Genomic DNA, 26,965 nt, shown 5'->3' with positions numbered 1-26,965 from the left:
TTTTTCAAATTTTATACGTGCCTCTTTATATCTTTCCCAATTATCAAAATTTTTACATCTAAAATAATTTTTATAAAAAATCTTCTTATTTTTTATCTTTTTTTGCACATTTGAATTCCACCAATAACTATTTTTACTATTAGGAATTTTTCCATCTAATACTTCAAACACATCTTTTACAATATTCTTAATATCACTAACCACTTTTTTTCATATAATATTAGCATCCTCATGCACAAAGACAAAATCTTAAGATCTAAAATCTTACTCTCAAAAATATTTTTGTTAATATTCTTTAAATGCCCCCATTTAATCGTAGAATATCATTTTTATTTTATTTTTGTATTTTCTGCCCCTTTATCTTAAAATCTAAAACTAATAATCGATGTTTTATACATAAACTTTCACTCGGAATAACTTTACAATCATTGCAATCTAAATGATCTAATTTTCTTAAAAGAATAATCAATTTAAGTTTTACTATATCCATTTTTATAAGTGATGAGATGCTCATCTCTTTTCTTAAATAAAATATTAGCAATTAAAAAATCATAAGCTAAAGAAAAATTTAATATGATCTTACCATCTTCACTTGTCATTCCAAACCCATGGCCACCATGAATGCTTTAAAATCATCTACCTCTCTATCAACATATTCATTTAAATATCCTAATAAAAACTCTTTTTTCAAGAGGTATCATTTGTATTAATTATTTTGAGTCATTCCAAAATTTTAATTTTGAACTCATATCCAAACTACTTGAGGAGCATAAGCACTTATAATATTAATAATTTTAACATCATCAACAATCTTTAAAACTATAATTATATCTCTAATTCTATTAACTTTTATAACATTATCCTTCAAATTTTTGTTTATAATCACACATACACCGTTTTTAGTACAACTCATACCAGAATACCAAAGTTTAATCATAATCTATCAATCTTCTTAGTCTTCTCTCCAACCATTTCGTTTCTTGAATGTACAAAATATTTATCTTTCTATGAATCATAATATCTATTAATTTCATTAATTCTCCTATAAGAGAACCTATATTCCAAGTTCTTATCCTAATTTTAATTTCATGGACTAACTTCTTTGCCCACATCTATCCTTGATGTGAAAAACCTTGCCTATTTAACACTGTACCTGGCTGCTGGTGCAGTGACCCTTACACACTTGTCGCTGCATTTAGGCCATACAGAGCATCGCTTCTAGGGAACGCCCTAGCATTAACATAAATTTTTAAAGGATTCATATCATTATTATTCGACAAATTTTACGCTAGTTGTCGACTACCTAACGCAACCTTTTACTTTTTTTATCTAGGTCATAGGATCTAACAATGGCAGTGTTATCCCATGACTGAGAATGAATTGGAAAAATTCAATAGTAGAAGTGCAGCCAATTTATAATAGTATATAATTTAAGTTAAAAAGCATTATTCAGCATTAGCACTTCCTTTTTTTCTCCCTCTCTTTCCCGTCACCTTGCTTATGGCAGTCAAGGGAACAATAGGCTTTAAGCTTGGAAATGAAAGGGCTGCTATTATCGGATGTTGTAGAGGAAGTAGTAAGCAACATTAAGATAAGATATAGAGAACATTAAAGTATTGTAGGTTATAATTTGCTAAAATAACTTGTAACTTGTTGGAAATGATGGAATCAATTGGGAGATTAATGTATTTTTGTTGTAATTCAGGAATTGTCTAATAAAATAGGAAAAAAGGGGCTGACATCGAGTGTTATTGCCATTGGAATTGCTGAATTGGGTGTGCTGAAAGTAATGTTTGTTAAATTTATTTTGCAAAAATTAGCAGTTATTAGCTGAAATCAATAAGATAAAGTAGAAGAAAATCTGAAATTAATTCATGATTTGTGTTGTTATATGGTTGCTATATTACTGGCTAAAGGGTTATTGAAATTTGTTAGGGAAGGGAAGGGAAGGGAGAATGAGAAAAGAGAGGTAAGGGAAAATTTTGGGTTAAATGAAGAAAAGTGCATTTGAGATTGCTTACAAAATAAAAAGAAGAGTAATGTAGAAGAATTAATTGATGGTGAGGTGAGATACCCAAATGATACATAGGAAATAATAAATTTTGTATATTTGCAAAACCATATTTGTTATGTTATGATAGCATTTAATTCAATTTATTTTTTATTCATTAAGTAGTAATGATTACATTAACACAGTATGATTGTAAAAAGTGAAGGATAGGACAAAAATAAAAAAAGTCATATATGGGTGGATAGACTTGCACAAGTAAAGGCGAAAGACCTGACGAGGTAAGCCTACACTCTCGAATTTTTAAGAGTTTGAAGTTCAGACCCAACCTTGAATGAGAGAGCAGCTTTAATTTTAAAAGTTGAGAGTTTACACCAACCTTGAATTGGAAAGCTGAAAGGATGCAAAAGTGTATAACCATCATATAAAAGTATTAAACAGTAAACAAAATAGAAAGTGATGTTATGTATTTTTATAAACAGTATGAAATTTTCATATGCTTTAAGTTAATTGTCAAAATGTTATTATTATTTTTTATACATTATTTGCATATTTCATTGAGACATAGCTTATTAGCAGTGGTTGTACTATAGAAAAGGAGGCGGCAGTAAGGCATTATATTGAAAAATGTGACTGTCCTTTTTGGTATACATACGTTTTTGAGTGTACAAAGAGATCTGAGTAATAGTTGTATAAATTTTTTTGTATGTAAGTAAATTTTAAAGGTTTTAGTAAAGTTCCATACTTTAATTGAGATATGTACTTTATTTGAGACATATTATATATGCTTCCTATTATGAAAGCTTAATGTATTATGATTAGTTATTTTATGATAATTTGAATAGATAACATTTTACTGATCTAATTCTGATATCATTATTTCAAAATGGGGATAAGTAAGAAGAAGGTCTGTTTAGATTCTTCTTCTCTATTACACTCTAGATTAACTGTAGGGGGTCAAAATGCAATGCTAATGTTTCTTAGCCAACAAGTAGGCATGTACGTTTATCGATGTAATAACAAAAAAATTTCACGTCAAAAAATAAAATTTTTAATTAAATTATACTATAAAATATCAACTTTTATAAAAATCATTCTATTGTGTTTTACTCATCAATTGGAGCAAATTAGTATATAAAAGTATATACGAATTTGCAAAAGTGAGAAAGTTATTGAATTTGTTTTGATTTGTAATTTTTTTCTAATATTTTGTATCTATTTATTGTTCAATTATAAAAGTTATTGTACAGGGCTGAGTTAAAAAAAATTAGATTTTTCACTTAGACGTGCCTGAACTGGTTAATAATGAGGGTAATTAGGTAAATTTCCAAGTATTAGTGATTTAATCCCTTCCAGGCCAAGTAAAGCCTCATTTTGCCTCTCAGGTTTGATTTTTCTGTTGAGTGCTGGAGTAGTCGGTAGGCGAAAGTCCAATGCAGGCGGAGGCCAGAAGGATATCGGTAGAAGGAAAGAAAAGGAAGAATAGAAGGGAAAAGAAATAAAGGTAAGAGAGGTAATTTTTGTAGTTTTTTTTAGTTTGTGTAAAATTTCTATATTTGCTTATACCCAATTGTGATTTAGGATTCAACTGATATATGAAGAGGAAAAATTATAAGGCAATAGTGTTATTTTGGAATAAATATATTTTATTTATATGATTAGAAATATAAATGGTGAAAATAATAAATATAGTATGATTTGAAAAGTTTACAAGCGTAAAAGTTTGTAGAGACTTGAAATCGAAGAGGCAGCTCATGATGATAGTAAGAAAGGCAAATTCTTGCATTTTTGGCATATATCATAGCAGTCAGCAAACTTAAGTATGAAATGCATGATAAAACCGTTCATACTGTGGAATCTGGATATTAGGAAACACTTGAAGTTATCAAGAATCCTATGAATCTTTGATAAAACAGTGAAAACTTTCCTCCAAACTTTAATAAAACCAAAGAAAACAATAATTTTATTGCAAGAATCAAATTGAACGGAAGAAAATAACAAGATAAAGTTGATCCCCAATTCAAGAGGATGATTTATCTCTCCCAAATCTCTAGACGCCGCTAGAGCCCAAATAGACCTAAGAGATCTCAAATTTCAGCCAAATTCAAGATGCCTTAACCCTATGAAACAAATTATTTAATGCATACAATCCAAAAGGAAATCTCTAAACAGTCCCTATATTAAGATTTCCCTCTTAACTCCCTTCAAAATCCTTCCTATACAGCTCTGTCAGACCTGGGGGTCGAATCGCGCTTACAAAAGGCAAAGAGTTTCTACTGTTTCGCACGGGCCGATCTCATAGGAATGGTTGGACCAGTCTAACAATACTCCTCTCCCAAAGACCACCTTATCCACAAGATGGAAAAACGACACCCTCCTCCATTCCCTATTCAACACAAATGATAAGAATATGAAGAGTTCGGTCCTTAACCTTGTGCCCCGGCGTATATTTCTCGTCACATCGAAAACAGAGCCCATTAGCCCTTTTCTTCTATAATTCTATTTTTGTGAGCTTCTTGAAGTTGTCCCAAGGTTTGTCTTCCTCCTATAGTCTTCTCCTTTGAATTCTCCTTGAGAGTATCCAGTATTGGCTCATTGGGTACCAAAAAGGTGTTAGTCATCCTATATGAGCCTCCTGAGCTGCTGCCTCTTGTTCCTCTCCACATGTGCCTCTGATCCTCCATCAACTGTGCTAGCTCCATAGCCTCTATCAAGTCACGAGGCCTCATCAATCTAATGCTACACGGATCTTTGGTTTCAATCCCTTCATAAAGTTCCCCTCCAATACAGTTTCTGGAAGCCAATCCAATCGACTGGCAAGGTACTCGAATTGCTCACAGTACTCCACCACTATCCCCTCCTGCATCAAAGCGAAGAACTGCTCATAGAAGTCCCTTCCTCTACTAGTTTAGAAATGTTTCAACAGGCAGTGCTTAAGCTCCCTCCATGTCCTGATCAGTCATCTTGTATTTCTCTACTGGTACCAAGCTAAAGCTTTCTTTACTGGTATTACTTCAACTAGGTGGTGACAACAAGAATTAGGTTGAAATCAATCTATGAAAGGGAGCTGATGGCCATTGTGTTAGCTATTCATAAGTGGTAGCCTTACTTGTTAGTTCAATATTTCATTGTCAGGGGGACTAGAGGAGCTTGAAGTACTTGTTGGAGCAGAGGGTGATGATCAAGGAGCATCATAATTAGCTATCCAAGTTGTTGGGATATGACTTTAAAATCCAATATAGGCCAAGGCACGAGAACAAGGCGGCTAATGTCTTATCCACATGCATAAGGGAACTCCATGAGTTAGCCATTTCGATACTACCGATGCTGGATTTTTTTTTTTTTTTTTTTTTGGGGGGGTTTTTGTTGTGGGGGGGGGGGGGGGGGGGCTATTAAGAAGGAGAGAGTACAAAATAAGAAGCTGAGAAGGATTAGGGAAAATCTATTGAGGGATGAGAGTAACCACCCTAGCTATTCCGTAGAGGGGGAGTGACAGTTGTACCAGGGGAGGTTTGCGTTGCCACTGACCTTGATACACCTTCCACACCTGCTGCGAGAATTCGATGAGAGCGCGGTTGGGGGTCATTCTTGTGTGCAGAAAATACACAAGAGATTGGCAGCAAAGCTATGTTAGAAGGGGATGCACAAGAATGTGAAATAGATGATGGCTAGATATGAGGTATTCTAGCATAACAAATACATCGCCATAGCTCCAGATGGTTACTTCAACCCCTAGCTCTACCAAACAGGGTGTGAACGAAGGGTTATCCCGATCTGAGGGGTTTATAGTAATTTTGGTCGTATTTTACAGATTAAGCAAGTATGCTCATTTTATTCCCCTATGAATTCCTTACACAGCAATGAAAGTGGCAGCGACATTCATCAGAGAGGTGGTTAGAATGCATGAGATAATGGAATCTGTAGTTTCCATCTGTGATAAGGTTTTCCTCAATCACTTTTGGATGAAGTTGTTCAAATGGTAGGGAACAATACTAAAGAGGAGCACCCCTTACCACCCTCTGACAGATGAGAAGACAAATGCGATAAACAAAAGCCCAAGGATTTATCTACGATGTTTCGCTTCAAAGATACCTCGGTTGTAGGCCAAGTGACTATCATGGGTAGAGTACTAATACAACATTTTGTATGAATCGGCTCCTGAATGAGACTCCATTTAAAAGGTTATACGAAAGGGACCCACCCCACTTGGTGCATTTTGGGCAAAGCAGCATGCCAATTTTTTTAGTATAGCAGTAATTTAAGGAGAGGGATAGGGTATTGGATGAATTGAAAAGGCACTTCTTGAGGGCTCAACAGATAATGAGAAAACATGAAGATGAGTGTATGAAGGACATTCAGTTTGCGATAAGGATAGGGTATACTTGAAGCTTCACTCCAACAGACAAATGACAAGGGAACGAGAAGCTGACACAATCGTACTTTGGCCATTATAAGATATTGGAGAGGATCAAAGCAGTAAATAATCAAATAAGGTTACCCCTGACCGCTACCAAACACAAAATTTTCCACATATAGGGACGTCAAAATCGAGTTTCGGGTTGGGTTCAGGTCCAACTCGAAACTAACTCGACTTTAATTGACTCAAGTCGAACCCAACCTGATTCTAGAAATAGGTCATAAATCTGAAGCCTGGCCCAATCTATCCCAAACCTGGGTCGACCCAACAAGTTGACCCAATCGCAGGATGCAGGACGCGAAGCGTGCACATGGGAGGGGGTCGCGAGAGAAGCGCAGGTCTGGGTCGCCGTGCGAGCCCCGGGCGAGCGGTAGGCGAGGTCACTGCACCAATGCGAGTGCGAGGCTGGGCAATAATGCGGTGTGGCGGTGCGAGCGCGGGGCTTGGTCGCAGTGCAGGGTCGCGATGGAGTGAGGTCACAACACATGTTTGACCACAGAGAGGGGGGGGGGCAATGTGAGGTCGAGTAGGGTCACACTTTTGTGGGGGAGATATCAGGTTTGTTCCAAGTTGAGTTCTGGTTGACCCGAACATGGCCCAAATTTACAATCGGGTCAGAATTTGGCACCCAAACCATTTCCCACACGGGTTGACCCGAATCCAAAATTTTTGGGTTGGGTTCGAGTTGGGTTTTTGGGTCGTATCAAATATTGACACCTCTATCCACGTATCATAGTTGAGGAGGGCTATTGGGAATCATGTATCTAGTTCAAAATTACCCATGACACTAACAGAGTATTTGGAGGTGGTGTTGAAACCATTGGAGCTTAAAGGGGTGAGACAAGGAGGGATCAAGGAAGTACTAATTAAATGGAAGAACCTACCCGACTATGATGCTACATGGGAGTCGTACAAGAGAATGAAGCATAAGTTCTCGTCATTTCACCTAAAGGATAAAGTGGATCTTTAGGAGGGGGTATTATTAGACCGGTCTAAGAGGGACCAATCCAGAAGGGACCGCCCTATGTCTACACTAGGCGAAAACGTGGTCCACCTAGCAACCTCCCGTTCCCCTCTAGGATGGGGCCCACTGCTTAATGAAGAGAGAGGGGGAGGTTCAGGAGGAAAATTCAATTAGAGGTCTATTTTGGGTATTTTGCTAGTTAATGTATGATTTAAGTAATTTTGTAAAACCTAGGGTGAGGTTATGTTTTTACTGAATCAGTTTCCTAAGAATAGAGAACTTTACTGGGCGGCTAGGTTTTTGGAGAGCTTGATCTTCCTCTATTGAAGATCCATTATATCTTGTTTGTTTTCTTCTCTCTATCAATTAAAGAGTTTCTCATGTGTTATTCCACATAGATCTTTCTTGTTTACTGTTTTGGGCTTTGCTTAAATTCAATTTCAGCCAAGGTTTTGTTCTTTTTCTCTAAGCATTTTCTATCACGTTGCTTGGAAGGGGGCGGGATGGGACGTGACATCTTAAACTTAAGCATGACTACGTCCTCAACAATATTTGATGCAAAGGGAGAATTGTAGACTTGTGGATGCATCAACAGTATTGACTATAAATCATTGGTCCCAACCAATTTGCCTCTATTCGGAGTGTCAACAAATAGGAACATGAACATCAAAGGATGTTGAAGGGAGATCTTGATGATATTAGTAAGATCGGAGATATGTTAACAAATATCATCCAAGTTGGTAACCAGATGATAATGAGTAAAAAATGTGTTACTACATCAAGGTTCATTAAGAAGAAAGAGTAAGGATGGTAGTGAGAATTTATCATCATGGCTCTTTATTCATGATCCGAAGTGTTACTCAAGACAAAAGATTATTACAAATAGTGCCAAAGTGGGGTATTTATATATAGAACTTGCCAAGCCAAGGCAACAATGAGGATCACACATGTCAGTTGTTCATAGAGAGAGAAAGATTGGAATAACTAGCAACACTGTTTACTCAATGAGAAGACAAGAAAGATTCTACATGGCGAGAACCAATCGAGAGAAGAAAAGAAGAAAGAAGATTTGTACAGTAGAGAAATTTTATGGTGATTCGATCAAAAGAACCAACATTCATTATGATTACAACGAAGATATCACTAGCCAAATGAAAGTTGTAAGCTTGTTGGGCACAAGAAAAAAGATGCTCATATCATTTAAGCTACAAAGAGAAGAAAAGGATTTCTCTAATAAGATTGAGGAACCAGGTGTCCTCTTCTCCCTTCGTGATGAATTCAGGATCATCCTGCCATTTTCCACTTTAATTTTTTTTAAATTATCCTGTCGTTTTTGTGTCGGGCAAGTCTTATCAATAATAATGGTAAGGCATGGTACCAAGAGATAAGGAATGCTACACAGAGCTGAAAGCCCGAGATGTGCCAAGAGAGAGGGTGAATTGGAAATTTTTGAAATAAAGAACCAATCCTAAACAGGAGTTCTAATTTTTTTTAATCTTTTAAAAAAAAACTTAACTTGAAGCGGAAGCTAATGATTAAAACATGATTGCAACATAAATGATGAAATTTTAAATCACACAACAAAGATCTAGAACAAAATTTTCACCAAGCAGTTATAGCAATTGTAAGAGGCAAAAAGTAAAGTGCAGTAAATGGAAAAAAGCACACCAGAAGATTTATAGTGATTTGGTCACTTGATTTACGTCCACTCCCCGGAGTCCTCCACCACGAGAATTTAACTACTCAAAAGTAATTCTCATTCTGCCTCTACAGCAAGGCGTGCACCAGGCTTGGAGAAACCGTGTGATCCCCTCACACTCCTCCCTCAAAAACTCACCTTATTCTTCTCTCACAAACCCAAAAATCTCATCGAGTACCTCCCTCTCAAAAGTTCCCCTTCTTGACACATTCCTCTCTCAAACTGCACTCATTCCTCTCTCCTTTCCAAGTTTTCTCCAAAAAAACAAAGTTTCAATGGCTGTCAAATACTCTTACAAAGTCTTATGAGAAAGATTAAATAAAGGGCTTCAAAAAATCCTAAAAAATCAATTCAGCCGTCAAAGATCGTACAGTACGATCACATGATCGTCTAGTACGATGTGCAGAATTTGACCTGTAAGTATTGTACGATCACCAGTTAGTACCGTACGAACATTTCAATTTATTTGTTCGTGTTGTACGATGCTCTGTTAGTATTGTACAAATAGTTCAAAAAAATGCAGTTCGTCAAGGACGAAGCATGAGATGGCAAAAATTATCTTTGTTGATCGTACAATACGATCTAATTCATACAGTACGATCAAAATTAAGTCATTTTGATTGACTAATCACAGAATTAAATTAGGCAATATTTTAAGCATCGTACAATACTATCATGTTCACACAGTACGATTAAAACTTCTCAAATTCAAATTTTTGTCTAATTTAAAAGATGACGGGCTTTCTAATTATAACAATTCGTCCAGTATGATGTGGTATTTGTACTGTACGATTAGTTACATTTCAAAAATATTTTTTCAGAAAAATAAAATATTTTAAATGATTTTTGTAACACCAGATCGTACAGTACAATCCATATTAATACAGTAAGATGTACAAAAAAATTAAAATATTTAAAATCATTTTTGCTCCCCCTATGTGTGTGCAGGGTCACTAAGCTAACATACATCATTACAGGACTTGACTCAAGAAATAAAAATTACATACTTATTTAATATAACCAATTACACGCAATCTTGAGCCTTGAACCTTCAAAGAACGATGCATGGTGTACATGAAATATTAGTCAACACAAACAAATATGCACTACAAACACTAGAAGAAAAAAAAAATTAATCAATATTATTTGCTATCATCAAAATCATAAACTCGAAAACCCGAGTTGCAACAATCTCCCACTTTTTTATGATGGCAAATTATATTGATTGAATTTGCAAATTACAAAATATTTTCTCCTGAACTCTCCCTCACTAAAAGAATTACATTAAAAATAGGGTAAAATATTTTTTTATTTTTTAAAGCTAAATAACAAAAAAAACATAAATACAATCAACTATAATACATTCTCCCCATTTGACATTATCAAAAAGAAGAGATAATATAACACATAAAAATAACAACATTATAAAGAAATAAAAACATAAAATTATGCTTCAAAATATAATAAAAATTAAACACACAAAACAGATAAACAATCACACAAAAACACATAAACAAACCACACAAACAAACCTTAACATACTTAAACCTCATCGTTTTGCTCCTATTTTGATGATTCAGAAGCTAGACAAGGAGATTTTTTACTTTTTATCTTTTCCTCATATTACAATCAGTTTATTTTCTCTTTTCCTTTGCAGGAAGAGTTTTTACGTTGGGGCATTCAAACTTCAAATGTCCGGATTTCCTACACTCAAAGCAAATAACGTCAGAAGAAAATTAAAATTTTTTACCATTACTCCAGTTTTGTTGATGCTTATTCTTGTGCTTCAATAAACTTTTGAATTTGTTTGTTATCAATGATATCTCCTTACTCTCATCATCTACTAAGCCACATTCATTCGTGTCTTTAGAATTTAGCACTATAGTCTTCTCATCACCTGCATCCAAAGGTGTTTGACTCACAATTTGCTCATAAGCAATGAGTGAGCCTTTTAGATTGTCTATATAATAAGCATTAAGTTTTTGATTCACATATAGCCGTGACTTTGACATCAAATTTATCAAGTAGAGAATGTATAATTTTGTTAACATTTACAAAGTTTGAAAGTTCTCTACCTAAAGCATGCAATGACGTCACAATTTAAGTAAACCTAGTATACATGTTTAAGATCGTCTCATAAGATTTCATACAGAAAAATTCATAATCATGCATTAGAATATTCAACTTAGATTGCTTCACTTCACTAGTACATTCGTATGTAGTGCATAATCTATCCCAAATTTTTTTGCTAGTAATACATGTAAAAATTCCCATGCAATCTTTTAGAATTTAAAGCACAGAAAAAATAATTCAAGTATTTAGCATTTAGTTGAGCATTGATTTGTTCTATTCTACTCCATTCAGTAAAAGGAATATTAATTTTGACTCCATCTTTAATACGTGACGGTACAGAATAACTAGTTTGAATCATATGCCAAATTCGATAATCAATTTATTGCAAAAAGTAGATCATGCAAAAAAAAAAATTTCAAATACAGGTGGTCGCGTGATTGAATAGCCTTCCATAATGTTACGATTTCCAAAATGTGTCATGATCAATTTTTTCAAGGTTTTTTAAAACACTATTTTTGAAACCCCGCTCTAATACCACTTGAAAGTACGAGATGCGCCAAGAGGGGGTAAATTAGAAATTTTTGAAATAAAGAACCAATCCTAAACAATAGTTCTAATTTTTTTTTTAATCTTTTTAAAAAACTTAACTTGAAGCGAAAGCTTGTGATTAAAACATGATTACAACATAAGTGATGAAATTTTAAATCACACAAAAAAGATCTAGAATAGAATTTTCACCAAGCAGTTATAGCAATTGTAAGATGTAAAAAGTAAGTAAAGTGCAGTAAACGGAAAAAGCACACTAGAAGATATATAGTGGTCCGGTCACTTGACCTACGTCCACTCCCCGGAGTCCTCCACTCCAGGAATTTCACTACTCAAAAGTAATTCTCCTTCTGCCCCTATAGCAAGGCGGAGAAGCCTTTACGCAACAGCACTTTCACCTTCCCTAGTGTGGTGAAGTATCAACCGCTATGTCACCCTCCCGGTGACGGCAGCGAACCTTCTCGTTTTTCTCCCTCTTATAGAAGGCAGAGTACCTTTAAGGACACGGACCTTGAAGGCTCTCCCCCTTAAAGAGCTCCCACAAGATTTTCTAAGGTCACAAGAGGAGCAAGCGTGCAGCAGGCTTGGAGCAACCGTGTGATGCCCTTACACTCCTCTCTCACAAACTCACTTTCTCCTTCATATCACAAACCCAAAAATCTCATCAAATATCTCCCTCTGAAAAGTTCCCCTTCTTGTCACGTTCCTCTCTCAAACTCCACCCTTTTCTCTCTCCCTTTCAAGTTCTCTCTTCAAGTTTTTTCAAGAAAAATGAAGCTTCAATGGTTGTCAAAGACTCTTACAAAGTCTTATGAGAAAGATTAAATAGAGGGCTTCAAAAAAACCCTAAAAAATAAATTCAGCCATCAAAGATTGTGCAGTACGATCACAGGATCTAGTACAATGTGCGGAATTTGACCTGTTAGTGCTGTACGATCACCCGTTAGTACTGTACGAATAGTTCAATTTGCCTGTTCGTACTGTACGAATAGTTCAATCAAAATGCAATTCGTCCAGGACGAAGCATGAGATGGCCAATATCGTCTCTGTTGATCATACAGTATGATCCAGTTCATACATTACGATCAAAATATCAAAATTAAGCTGTTTTGATTGATAATCATATAATTAAATTGGGCAATATTTTAATCATTGTACAGTATGATCATGTTTGTACAGTACGAATAGAACAACTTTTCAAATTCAATTTTTTACCAAATTTAATGAACGTCGGACTTTCTAATTATAACAAATCGTCCAATATGATGATATGTTCGTACTGTACGATTAGTTATATTTCAAAAATATTTTTTTCAGGAAAGTAAAATATTTTAATTAATTTCTGTAACACCAGATCGTACAGTAAGATCCATATAGTACAGTACGATGTACAAAAAAAATTAAAATATCTAAAATCATTTTTGCTCCCCCTTATGTGTGCACGATCACTAAGCTAACATACATCATTAGAAGACTTGACTTAAGAAATGAAAATTACAGACTCCTTTAATATAACCAATTCTACACAATCTTGAGTCTTGAATCCTCAAAGAACGGTGCATTATGTACCTAAAATATTAGTAAACACACAAACAAATATGCACTACAAACACTAGGAGAAATAAAAAATTAATCAATATTATTTGTTATCAACAAAATCGTAAACTCGGAAGCCCGAGTTGCAACAAGGGCAAGTTGGCAGGACAATTGACGATAGTGTCAACGAGCAATGATGTGGACCAGCTAAAGATTGTAGGGGATAGAAGTTTGGGCAGTGCGGAAGTGCAATCCATAAAATATTCTAACATGTACCATTTTAAACTACGAACCATGCATAGACCTTGAAAGTGTGCATTGTGTGTCCTTTGAAAACGTCGAATGGATTGCAAAGGTCGTCGCAGATTTGGTCTATATCAAAAGATTTTTTGTTTGAATACTACAATTCTCCGAGGTGCTCCATGACTAGCAAGCGGAAGGGAGGCAATCGAGGCCTCTCCTGCTCCGGACATCCTTGTGGGGGAAAGGCAAAAAGGAGTAAGTCGAATGATAATTGGACGTATAGGAGCATGTATAGGGTTATATGATGATTCTATGATAGGGCATATGAGCGATCTATTTTGTATTTAATAATCCTTATTTCTTAAGGATCAGATAGTAGAACATATTAATAGATATTATTTTTTATAGTTTTTATTACATCATATTTAGTATTTACCTACTTGTATTATATAAGATTTATTTTGTTTGACTTGTATAGAATGGTATACAATGGCACCAAAGATGAGATGTTGTCGCCGCTCGCACAATCAATGACTTAGAACTACTGAAGAAGCTATACATGTCCCAAAAGGCTCATATTCTACTATCCATTGTGGTACTACTACTCAACCCATGCCCCAACTCCCAACATTCCTACCCTCATCAAAATTGTGAAACAAAGCATCACGTAGGCATTATAAGAAAATATCACACTTCAAATCAACAATAGCCTAACCATTACAACAAGCAACTCAACCAGCACCCTAAGAAGTTACAGTGCACCAACAAAACTTGAGTAAATCAATCAGGATTGATTGCTTAAAAAGCTCAAGTGACATAAGACAACATAATTACTCATATTAACATTGAAATTAGAATGCTATATAATATCCAAGCTAATGGAGGAAGACAGCCCAAGTAATGAATCATTTTTTGAAGACGCATCCTCCTACGTTTAATGGGATGGATAGACCAATTGAATCAGATGAGTGACTTCACGATATAAAAAAGAGACTCCAGGTTAAAAAGTGCCTTTAAGGGCGCAAAGTAGATGTGGTTGCATTTCAACTACAAGAGGGTGCTGATGATTTGATTGGAGAGCCACCACTGTAATAACTTTAGGCCTTTGGATAGACTTTGCGAGATAATTTTGAAGTAGTATTTTCTAATAACAAATCATGCCAAGTTGATGAATGATAAAATGAAGCTAGAATAAGGATCAAAGATTGATACAGAGTATGAGATTGATCCAATCTTTGAACCTTAGATAGATAATGCTACATAGCAGGAGCTATCTCTTAAACTTGTAGGGCTACCTCTAGAATCCTACAATTTAGTGGGTGATTCTAGTATAAGGAAACTAACAAGGAAGTTAGTTACTTAAGTGGAGGAGAAACCTCCTAAGCTACTTGAAGCTAAACTCTTAAACATCGATGCGCCTTTTGATATAGTGATTAGAATTTCAATAGAAGGTCCAAAGTTAAGTTGCTCGTATTGGAGCACTTCTAGGATAGGTGGTGTCCTGGAAGTTATACCATGGGACAAAACCATGAAACTATTAGGCCAAAGTGGATAATATCTCGATAATTAAGAATTTAGGCTGTTACAGGATATATTTGTAAGCATCAATATAACCAATAAAAAAATTATGAAATAAAAGTTAATCCTTTCTATAATCGTGGTTTAATTGAAATCTTTTTGATCACTTGCAACTATGTGTAATGCTTTTTAATACTCCATTATAAATTAACTTCAATATGCCTATGATATGTATTTCTTTTTAGTACATACCCTTTTTATAAAATTCTTTCAAACCCCACAAGAAAAGAAAAATAATTCATTAAAAAAATTATTTCCTTTCAAATTTCTTTTTTAACATATGCGTTTTATGTTCCACCAAAGATTGCACATGTCACCATCACTAGTTACATTAACCATGTATGCAACTTTCAGATACAAACGCGGACAGAAATACCTCTTTGATACATTCAGGCCCTTCAAAAGATGGTTTTCCCATTGCAGGAGTAACAGGATACCACACCTACAAACCAATCAAAATTCAAACTTAGCCAAGTACTCGATAATTGTTTTTATAAAAAGAAAACAAATACGTGCATACTCCATATGAGCAACAGAGAGAGACTAAGGGATTTGACATTCACTGAATTTATATAACCATCTTACCAGATCAAAATCTGCGTAAGGAGTAAGAACTGCCTCAAGTTTGAGGAGAGAATTACTTAACCACGTATCAATGGTGTCCTTACTTCCAAATATCACAGGCATTCTATCTGTAATTGATCAATAAATCAAGGAAAAGAAACAAGTATTAAATTATTAATCAAAATTAATTAGATAAAAAACAATTAAATGCAATATTGCAAACAACCAACCAAAAAAATAATTCAAACTGGCGCTATTAGGTATTATTTAAACATTAAAATCAAGATTACATGCAACAAACTTCAAAGAGGTGGCCACAAAAAAATACAGTCCAGTACCAACGAACAGCATTATAAAAAAATCAGGATACTTAGATTAGGAATCAGTTATCATTATTTCCATCTAGTTATAAAAAAAATGTGTTTAGTAAAGACCTGCAAGTTGAAGGGTTGCAGAGATGAGGATGCTCAAATGGATGAGTGGTTGTGGGCTCCCAAAATTCACACTCCGGCCTCCCCACTTTCATTCGGGAGAGTTTTAACATAGTAAGTTATGGGGTAAATTTTTAGAAGGCATATTGGGTTTGTAGATAAGATACTACCCAGAGATTTCACCCTCATTTTGTGAGGACTCTAAATTTGAGTTCTCCTACCCCTATAGTTAATTAGCCCTCCTAATAGCAAAAGAGAACTTTCGATTAAGGCTAGTCATCAAATAAATACATCATATCAGTAGATACGTGATATCCAGCATATAGTAGCAGTATTGGTTGGTATTCGAAAATTTCATATTTAAAATTAAAATTTTCACTATATTTCACTTAAAGTGGATAGTGGGGGGAATGATGATGAGTTTGATTAAGATCTCATGGTTCTGTAATCCAAGGTCATCATGGTCCCTGGTCTACTTAGTCAGAGGATGTAGTCGATCAAACCTGATAGAAGGATCCTTGTTAGCAACCATAGGTTGTGTCATCCAAGGGGACTTGTAGACCTAGGATGGATGTTTGTCTAAGAGGACAAATTTGAATCAATCATAGCAAACAGAGAACTTTGTGCCCTATTAATTATCCTATTGATTCATATCTCAAATATTTAGTATTATTGAGCATACGGACTATGGCCATGGCCTTAACTTATTGGTGCATTTTCGCGGCCTATGATGCACAGACACAAACATGACGACACAGATACAACAAAGACAAAGACACGATATTATAGTTTTTATATCTTAAGAAAAAGTGTATAAAATTAAATAAGTATAATATTAAAAATAATTTAGAAATAATAAGTCATTTAACTAGAATTTGTGCTTAAAATAATTAATATTAGGATGTCGAGAGTCAAGCGTCCATGTCTTTTATCAGTTATTGAGAGAGAAGATGAAAATACCTTCACTGTCAAAGAGAAATGAAAATGAAAATATTCGGTGAATGGGGTATTAAGTGTGGGCGATTGATTTGGTGTTGTAGATAAGAAATAAAAAAAATTATTTTTATATTTTAAATAAATAAAAATTTTGAAAACAAGAAATTATATTTGAAAAAATTAAATAAATATTTAAGATACGTGTGTCTGACATGTGTGTCCATGTCCAATTTGTATTTACTATTTTTTAATCGAACATGTTTTCAGCAATGTGTTTGACACTTCTTGGATGAGTGTCGGACGCGTGTCCTGTTAGACACTACACGCCTCTTTGAGGAGAATGTCAATGCATCATGGTTGGCAACAAACCACCAGGTTCAGAGAGCCTCAATCATAACCGTTTACCCATGGTGTCATTTGGCAGGAAAATCACCGGCTAGAGGATTCGTGTCACACCCTTACTGACAAGAGACTGTTTGAGAATAATCCTAGTGATATTCTAGACCAAACATTAGATCTTTATAAGCTGAAGTGATATTTGAATTTTTTAACCTCGGCAAACTATTGCGGAGGGTTGATGGGTCTTTCTTTGAGTGTTTGATAGTTGAATTTCAATTTAAATATTTGAAATTTTTTTATTTTTGGAGTTTTGAATTTCATGGGCATTCATAATCATATAAAATATTTAGAATTAAACCCTCTGGTTGAGATCTACGTTCAAAACGGCCATCATCGGGATGTTTATGGGAAAAAAGTATTTTATTGATTGAACCATATCGACTCCATTTGCTTACCAATAAAGAATCAAGTTTTTCGTAGTTTTTATGTCTTTGCTAGTGAATTTTCTTAATTATAAGCCTTGAAGGCTGAATATGAACGTATAAAAATAAATTTCGGTCTATGTCATGACCGTATATTTGTTTGATAGTTCAAGCCATGTCGACTCTTATATACTCGCATAGAAGGATTGGGGTCAAACTTAAATTTATCATTTGACCCGCGCAGCATTCTCAGGCGTCACGAGTTACCCATAACATGCTCGTCGGGCCTCATATGGATATTTCAGGGGTATTTTTGTAATTATTCGTTGAACCTTGTCGAATATGTTTAATTATTGACAGATGATCAAGTTCGTTTCCGACTCTATGCTTTTATTAATGAATTCTCTTGGTTGTAGACCTTGAAGGACTAATTTAAACATATAAAACAAATATCCCGATTGATCTCATGACCGTACATTTATTTGATGTTTCGAACAGTGTCGACTCCTATTAACCCATATAGAAAGATTGAGTTAAACCTTGATTTCACTTATTGACCCGCGTAGCATTTTCAGACGGCATGTGTACCAATAACACGCTCATTGGGGCCCATACGAGTGTATTGTTGCATATGCATTTCTTTATGTTTGTGTGTATACATGTTGGGGTGAATGTGTGGGGCATTTTAAAATATTTGATGTTGATCAGTTGTGTGTGCAACTGTCATTTGAATGCAGTATTCGGTTTGGGAGTTTGTATATGCCTTATGTCCGCTTGTATATATGTTGTGGCGTAGCATCACATTATGTGTATTTGTTGCTTCATAATGGTGGATTGTTGTGCACTAACAATTTTCCTGTTGTTGCTCGTGGGTAACTGCATTCACTGCAGTTCTCTTGTACTCGCTCACATATAGCCCATTATATGCACAATGAATTTCCTACAATAGCTCATAAGCATCTGCATTTGGTGTAATCACGTTGCATTTTGCTTTTGGATGATACATTAGATAAGTAAATGGTCTTTTACAACATCTTGCACGAGCTTACATCTACTGCATATCCTCAGTCTCTATTTGCAATGGATCAGTGTATCTACTGGTCATTGAATTGTGGTTGGCTATAGAGGCATCTTTGTAATCAATGTGTATCGTTTAATGTCATTTGTAGGAGTTTGGTGTATTTCTCCATAAGTTAACATTCAGTGTTGGATATATTATATTCATCGCTCATCTCCTTATGCGTGTTGTCTTGCAAATTTCAACTTTTGTTGCATGTCCATCGTCACTAATTACGAGATGATTGATTATTTTGCTCATAAGATAATCGATATTAGCTGCTGGCAACCAGGCTACATTCATTATAACTCTCTAATACATTATGTTGATGAACTACTATCTTCTTTGCATATCAACCGCCATCATTTATAGGGAAAAATACACTTATCTCGTGAATTAGCTGACGCTAAATCATCTTGAGCACTGGCTGGCTAATAAGGACATTAACCAAGCTTCATTATTCATCATTTATAAATAGCCGCAATACAATGTATCCAATGCTAGTATACTCGTCTGCACACCATCTATTGTCATTTACAAACACTCATAAGCTTCTTGTAGCTGCTTATGAGTGAACTATTGTGTGCTCCATGAGTTCATGTTCATGCCTTTAGGTTGATCACTTTGTTTACTTCAAATCCCCTTTGTTAACATTCAAAGGTGATTGTTACATGCTGGCGCCAGCACCTTAATTGACATAATCATTATGAATAAGCTGTAACATCGAGGAAACTTTTGTGTTGTGATTCTCAAGCAAGTCATGTTTGAAGTTCTTCATTCAATGCAGGTCCCATATTTATTCTTTTGCATTTAATAAGGATCCAATATTTTGCAAATTATAATTGCATTTGTCATGTTCCATACCGTTCATTTGCAAGTGCTTTGTAATTTTGCTTAAGTTTACTACTTCAAAGGCACAACTCAGCAAAAACTCTGTAAAACATATAGAAGCAAGCTCAAGGGTGGGTTTTGCTTATGTCCATACATATCCTTAACGAGTTTTTGTATTCTAGTTTCTCCAGGCAACAAGCCACGGCTGTTTGTTCTATATACCCAGATGCTGTGAGATCTTCATGGAGTAAAATATTAATAAAATTCATTGGTAGCAAATGTCAGCCATGATTGATGACAATAGGCAAAAGAATCTAAACAGAGACGAGCTCGAAAATTGTGGAGAATGTATCAAAATAATTAATTTAATAAAGATTGTAAAACCATTACCTATCAATCAATAAAGCTGTTAGGATTAAATTTGATGTTGCAAATTCATCAGCATGGGCCTAGTTTAAAACAAAGAGTAATCAAATCACATGCTCATTTCAATATCCATAGGTTGTTTTCACTAAAAATCCACTCCTTCAGGTGGTAATATTGGAATCGGTTTTGCTTGTTTGAATGGGAGAACTTCTGGTCGCTCAAATGGAGGTTCTTCTAGCGGAATTTCGTATGGTCCATCCATCTTTGGTGATCGGAACAGAGGTTTCAAAGAGATGGCTTTAGCGTGGTGGGGAAGCCACTGGTATTCTCGTACGGGTACTGTTGAAGGCCCCATACACGCTCTTGTAGCGTGGTGGGATGAAAAGATGTACGGCCGCGATGTCTAAGGACACTTATCATACACGCTCGAGTAGCATAGTGGGAAGGCCCAGCTCCCCTACATTTCCCCCAAACGGGGGATATTCCGGGATGCTGCTGAAATTTTCATTGAAGTGCACAAAGCTTGAACAATAAGACCTCACTTGGGCAACAATACAGAGGACCCGTACTTGGACATGAATGCATAGAACTTGAACTAAATGTGTAGAGGACTTGTACGAACAACATGGGACTTGGAATTGAACTGAACTACAAGAAGTGGAACCTAAGTTCTAAAATGCACAATCAAGATCTAAATTCAAATGCCAAATAACAATCTAATACATTCAAACAAATACAAGCAAATAGCAGGGGACTCGTGACGAACAGGACCTCGATGCATACAAGCAATGAATAATAGTTACTTCACAGCATCTGAATAATGAAAAACAAATCTCAACTATCAAGACCTATGAATACATGAGACAAGGTACATAATTGATGATACTGATGAATGCAACAAACTCCCACAATAATCCCTGTGAGGTCAAATGCACTATACTTGCAAGCAAATAGCAGTCACCTGCAAAATGCACGGGTATCTCCCATCTGCATTAATGAGGGTCAAGATACGAATGCAAAAATACTTTTAATGCATATGAATAGCGATATTCAATCAAGTTTAAATAATGTCAATCCACTGTAAAGAATATAAATGTCTTCTATATGCAACAATGAAGAACTCGACGCACAAGCAACACTTTGCCTGTTGACTGAAGAAGGCAACATTGTCAATTGATGGTGAAAGACCCATCCTTGCAAACAAGTAAATCAACCCACCTGAAATTGGTGAAAGGTGGATATGATGCAGAAACAATGGCTCTCTTACGAATATTTTCAGGAGGTCGTAGCGAATACAACTGGTCCCTATAAATAAGCACGAGCCGCTTGTGGATAACGATAGTGGGTACATCATAGGTACAACGAACCCTTGTGGATACAAGTACAAGTAACACCTACAACGACGGTGATTGAGATGCTGCAAAGTATGTTGGGTATAAGGACAACTCGACGTACGGAGAAGGACACTTCCTGGCAGAATGGAAGAGATGTTTGAAAATATTATAACTAAACTTTCTGGTGTTCCAAAGCTTCTTCTTAGTCAAATACTTAAGAAGAAAACAGTTCTGGTGTCCAAAAACACCGGAAGTAACAAGTCTACTATGCTAAAGAGCTTGAAAAGAGTCTCTTTCAAGGTAGTGGCCACAAATTTCAAGAAAGACTCCCCCAGTGAATGAGAAAAGGAGAGTCAACATCAGGACGATGAGGTGCTTCATGACATTCGGATATACCGCCACCGGATCCGCAACACTCGGATTAGCGGACAGAAGACGTATCCAAATGATTTAAGTATAAAATTCCTCTTTTAAATTCGAACATGTTGACATATAGAAGTAAAATTCTTACTCTAACTATTTAATTAATAATATAGTTATTAAGTATAATTTAAATAACAGTCAACTTAAATATTAAGCATTAGTTAAAGTATCTAATTAGCATAACTTTAATGTATAGATTTTTATACTTATTGTACTGTAGCAATTCCACTTAAATCAGCATTCATAAAGCTGATGGCATCGTATGGCTGGGAATGAATGGAAGGGTTAGTGGAGTTAGGAATGTAAATATAATATTAATAGTATGATAAGTCTGTCCTATTGAGGCATTAGCATTTCCTTTTCCCCACCCATCACTCTCTGGACATTGAACATCAGAAGGAGCTGGAGTTGCTGCTTGGGGGCGATTGCTGTAAGCTGCTGTTTAAGGTAAATTTCAGAGAGCACAATTAAGGAAAAAAAATTATAAATGGTTACCATTATGGTTGAAGTTCTGGAAGTCTGCTTAAATGCTGAATTACTTGCTAAAATTAGTGTTATGCTGTTTGAAGTACAGTTTTTTTTTAAGACATCAAGATACGAATTGTTCTTTATCGTTTTGTGCTAAACCAGTGGAAATAAGAGATAAAGGTTGATGTGGTGTGCTGAAAATCAGTGAAAATGATGGATAAGGTTTTCTTTTGTTTCCTGAAATCGGTGGGTAAGCTGAAACATGTAAGGATGGTTGTTGAAAGTAAGCATGATGTTCTTTATTGAAAACAGTGAGAAAAAGGGACGATTGTTTAATTCAAATGTGGCTAAATGTTGTATGTAAGGAGGGGAAGTGAATAAAGGAGGCATACGAGCAGAGATGTCACCTCGAGGTGAGTGAAGAGAAACTTTTGTGAGGTAAACTTATGAGGCTTTCAAATAAACTATTATATTTTATTTTAATGCAGTTTTGAATGACAAATAATTTCACTTTAGATTTTATATAAGAGGAAAGGAGGTAGGGGTACTTTAGGAGAACGAATTTGCCCGACTTCCCTAGAAGACGAGGTGAGATATCAAACGATGCATAGAAAATAATGAAATTTTATACAATTGCAAATGCATATCTGTTATATTTATGAAGCAGTATTTCAATTTATTCCACTTTGTTTATATATGTGAATTCTTGATATGATTATGAAAATGGACATGAGAATGAAAGAGTATAAAGTTATTTAAGTCATATATGGGGGATAAGCCCGCACAAGTAAAGGCGAAAGACCTGACGAGGTAAGCTTATACTCTCAAGTCTAGAAGTTGGGAATTTGGATCCAACCTGGAATTGAGAGAACAGCTTCAATTCTAAAAGTTGGAAAGTTAGACCTAACTTTGAATTGGAAAGCTGAAATGGTGCAAAATCTTATAGCCATCATATGACATTCTTAAAGATGTTCACCAATGAGTAAGATGGAAATAAATTATGCATTTCGTATGACTAAAAATTTAAATTAATTGTTAGCAATATTATTGTTATTTATTATACATTGCTTGTGTATTTCATTGGGTCATAGCTCATTGGCAGTGGTTGTACTGTAGGCAAGGGAAAGGAGCCCGTAGGGCATTAAAGGGGTGACTGTTCTTTTTGGGTGTACAAATGATCTAAAAAGATATCTGAATGATAGTTGTGCAGACTTTTTGGATATATAAGTAAATTTTAAAAGTTTTAGTAGAGCTCTGTATGCACTTTGATTATATTTGATGGTATTTAAAGTACATTAAATGCTTCCTATTACTAAAATGTGGAGTTTGATATGTTGAAGTATTGGGAGAATCTAAATAGATTTCTTTCCTTCTGTTATATTCCAATTTAATCGTTAAGGGGGAAAATTGGGGTGTGACGGAAATTGGTATCAAAGCCTAATTAAAATCAAATGAAAGCATAATCGGATTTAGATCATGAAGTAAGATGAGATATTATGAATTGATATATACAGAGCTATAGGTTGAATCAAGTTTTAATGAAAGTATGCATAACATTTTAGTACAATAGCATGTGCATAACAGGCATATTTAATGCTTCGAAATGATTATGCTTATTAATATTAGTATATGTATTATATGAATTATCTATATGTTACAGATAAATATGCTGAGGAGTTGCCAGAAAGAATGACTGGTCAGTCTTCCAGGCCAGATGCAGAAACAGGAATGCGTGAGGGAAACAAGTCTAAGGAGCTTCATGATATTGGCTCTGCCCTTGTTTAAGGGTAAGGCTAGGAGAAGGTCTTACCACTAGTTCACTGTTTCAGTGATACCTAACTTGTGCACTGCTGCTTTTCATTCTCTCCTAGGCTCTGCCCTCGATATAAGGTAAGGCCAGGAGAAGAGTTTCCTACCTTCTTCCACCTTTGTTGGTACTCTTTCACATGCACTCTTCCACTCTACTTGCTGTGGCATAGTCAGTCAACGCCACCACTCCTGTTGGGGGTCCGTTTGTTGACTTCTCTTTTGACCCGACCACACTCCCTTGGACTCAATGGGCTAGGTTGACCAAGTCAACTTTGACTTTGGTCAACCCAGGCCTTAATAGGTCATTATGACCCATTAGGACCCATTAGAGCTTAAATTTAAATCCAAATCAAATCCAATTCTTGCATGGCTCAATCCTTGGACTCCCTTGACTCTCTTGACAGATTTGACCAAGTCAATCGTTGACTTGGTCAAACGAAGTCTTAAATAGGTGAAAATCACCTATTTAAAGCAAATTTAAGCCCCATTTAATGTCCTAATCAATTCCAAACGTTTTGGAAATTCAAATCCCGCCTAAATCACTCACTATCACTCTGGATTTAGCCCTTGATCTCATCACCACCGTCCAAGAGAGAGATAGAGAGGAGTTTAAATAGTGAAATTTAGGTCTTTTAGAGGACTTTTTTGCTCTTGCTTGATCTCGAGACCACCTCAGGCCTTAAGATTGGTGAAAGCACTCCTGCAACCTTCCTCCACGTTTTTTCAACACAACTCCGACCTCCTAGAGTCGCCGGCGGCAAGAACTCCGGCGAAACCGAAGCCAAGAAGCTTTCGGGGCTTCTACCGCTCGATCCAAGGAGAACCAGGGTTCGACGTCAACTAGAGAAATACTCCTGTCGCTTCAACGAATCCAATGAGCCCAAGAACGCGAAAATCGGACGGTTAGATCTCTCAAAATCCCTTAGAATAGGTCATAATGCTTAGGGTTAAATAGCTTTTTGAAAAGCACTTTCTAGGCCAAACGTTTTAACCCCAAGATTTCTGTACAAGTATAGAACATAGGTTTAAAAGTTCATGAAATTCCGTCGTGTAGATCGAGAGAACGAGGCATTTTTCTGTTTAGGGTTTCGGTCCGGACGGGTTCCAGCTGCGGGTGTTTTAGACCTTTGATCTTGCCAATCAACGGTCCAGATCTGGCTTCATCCCGCGTCTGTCCGACCGCGAAAACCCATTGTTGGATCGAGCCCCCGTGCGGCTCGATCTTGGCCGTTTATTTGCTATGGCGCGGATCCAACGACTGAGATCCGTCGCTGACGTGGCTAAGTGGAGCCAGCGTCCGTGCGCAATGATTGCGCTAATCATTGTCGGTGGCGCAATCATCGCACCAACAGGCAATGATTGCCCGCAGACGGCGTGCCCAACCAGGCGCTGCCAAGTGTCGGCCCGTGATTTTTCTGGATTTCTATTTGATATTAATTAATTTAAAGCTATTTTTGCTTGGTTAAATCATAGAAAATCCGGTTTCGCTCCGTTTTCGACTCACAATATATCGAATCGAGCGGAATTGAATTCTCTTTAATTTATAATTATTTTTATTTAAAAATATTAAGTATATTTTTAATTATTTTAAAAACAGTAAAAATATGCTTTTGTTATTATTTATTTAAATTATATTTTAATGATAAATATTAATATATTAATATTTCAATTATATTTATAGTATCTACTGTATTTTAAAGTATTTGCTGCTGTTTTCAGTGTTGTTTCATTTTCTTTATTTTCATTATTTTTATAATTACTTTTACTTAAATGTTGAAGGTATCTTTTTAATGATTAAACATTACTAAAGTTATTTTAATTATTTAAACTATTTAAAATATTATTAATAATTAAAATATCATTAACATACTTTAATACCTTTTATTTATTTGTTGATTACTTTATTATTATTATTATTATTATTTTATTAAATATTTTCAAAGTATTCCAAAATTACTTTTGATACTTTAAACTTCAGAAATTCATAAGTTCCGCTGTCGATGCACAACACCTTGTTTTGATCGTATTTGAATTCTGCATAATTTAAAATTAGTTTTAATCAACAGTATTGGATCTATCTGCAGTTATTTTGAAAACAGTAAAAGGACACTATTTTAAATATATTCTATTATTGTATTTAAACTTGTAAAAATCGTATCTTATTCATTTTTGGTCGGATTTCGGCGTGTCATACCTCGTTCTCTTTGGAAAATTATAAAATTTATTTTAAAATTACTTGCCGGAATTAATTCTGGCTTCTTGGACAGATTTCAGTTTTATGCTTTTATTTGAGTATTTTCAGTATTATTTGAATATTTATTATAATAATTATTTTAAATTAAAATTTATTTTTAAACTATTTTGAAACTCTCGTTAGTGTGATGAGTGGATCTCCCATATACCTATATACATTACAAATTGATCTATGTTTAAGTACTCTACTTTCCAAAACTTATATATTTATGAGTATTTTTTAAATATTTTAAAATTACTTATAATTAAATCCCTAATTCCAGGAGATTCTCTATTTCATGAAATTTTAAACTTAGCTTCTATATGTGAATAGAAATCATGGGGGAGTGGATTAGTGGGTGGTTGGGTCCCAACCATTCACTAATCCCTTCATTAGGTGTCTTTTCTTTATTTTTCTTATAGTTTGCATGTGTAGGTTGCACCACGAGCACTTAGTTTAGGCTCTCCTAGATCTAAGGACATGGTGTGCTTACTTTGTTTATGTTTCCCAAGCATTTATTACCTTGAGGGTTAGCTAAAACATTATTTTAAACATTGACAACGTAGCGACACCCTAAGGACAATAATTAAGGACCTGTCTAGCAAATTTAGAAGTCTTCTAGGTGCTAGGGTAGATCACTGACTGACATGAAAACCTCAACTTTTAAACCTAGAGACATCTTGAATAT

General features: G+C 35.2%; 1 protein-coding gene across 3 annotated transcripts in view; it reads right to left on the bottom strand.

Annotated features, from left to right (window-relative positions):
• LOC110097101 (embryonic stem cell-specific 5-hydroxymethylcytosine-binding protein) overlaps positions 1 to 26,965 on the bottom strand; it is a 91,409-nt gene that overhangs the window by 7,971 nt on the left and 56,473 nt on the right. For all 3 annotated transcript variants that reach the window (XM_020823339.2, XM_020823340.2, XM_020823341.2), the window contains 2 exons: positions 15,650 to 15,756; positions 15,441 to 15,506 (listed from right to left, as the gene is read on the bottom strand). In XM_020823339.2, the coding sequence (XP_020678998.1) occupies positions 15,441 to 15,506; positions 15,650 to 15,756 (173 nt within the window). The remainder of the gene's footprint in view (positions 1 to 15,440; positions 15,507 to 15,649; positions 15,757 to 26,965) is intronic.

Source organism: Dendrobium catenatum, unplaced genomic scaffold, assembly GCF_001605985.2.
Source record: "Dendrobium catenatum unplaced genomic scaffold, ASM160598v2 fragScaff_scaffold_853, whole genome shotgun sequence".
Classification (NCBI taxonomy): Eukaryota; Viridiplantae; Streptophyta; class Magnoliopsida; order Asparagales; family Orchidaceae; genus Dendrobium; species Dendrobium catenatum.
The sequence above is the reverse complement of the archived record's forward strand: the minus strand, read 5'-3'. Positions and strand labels throughout refer to the sequence as shown.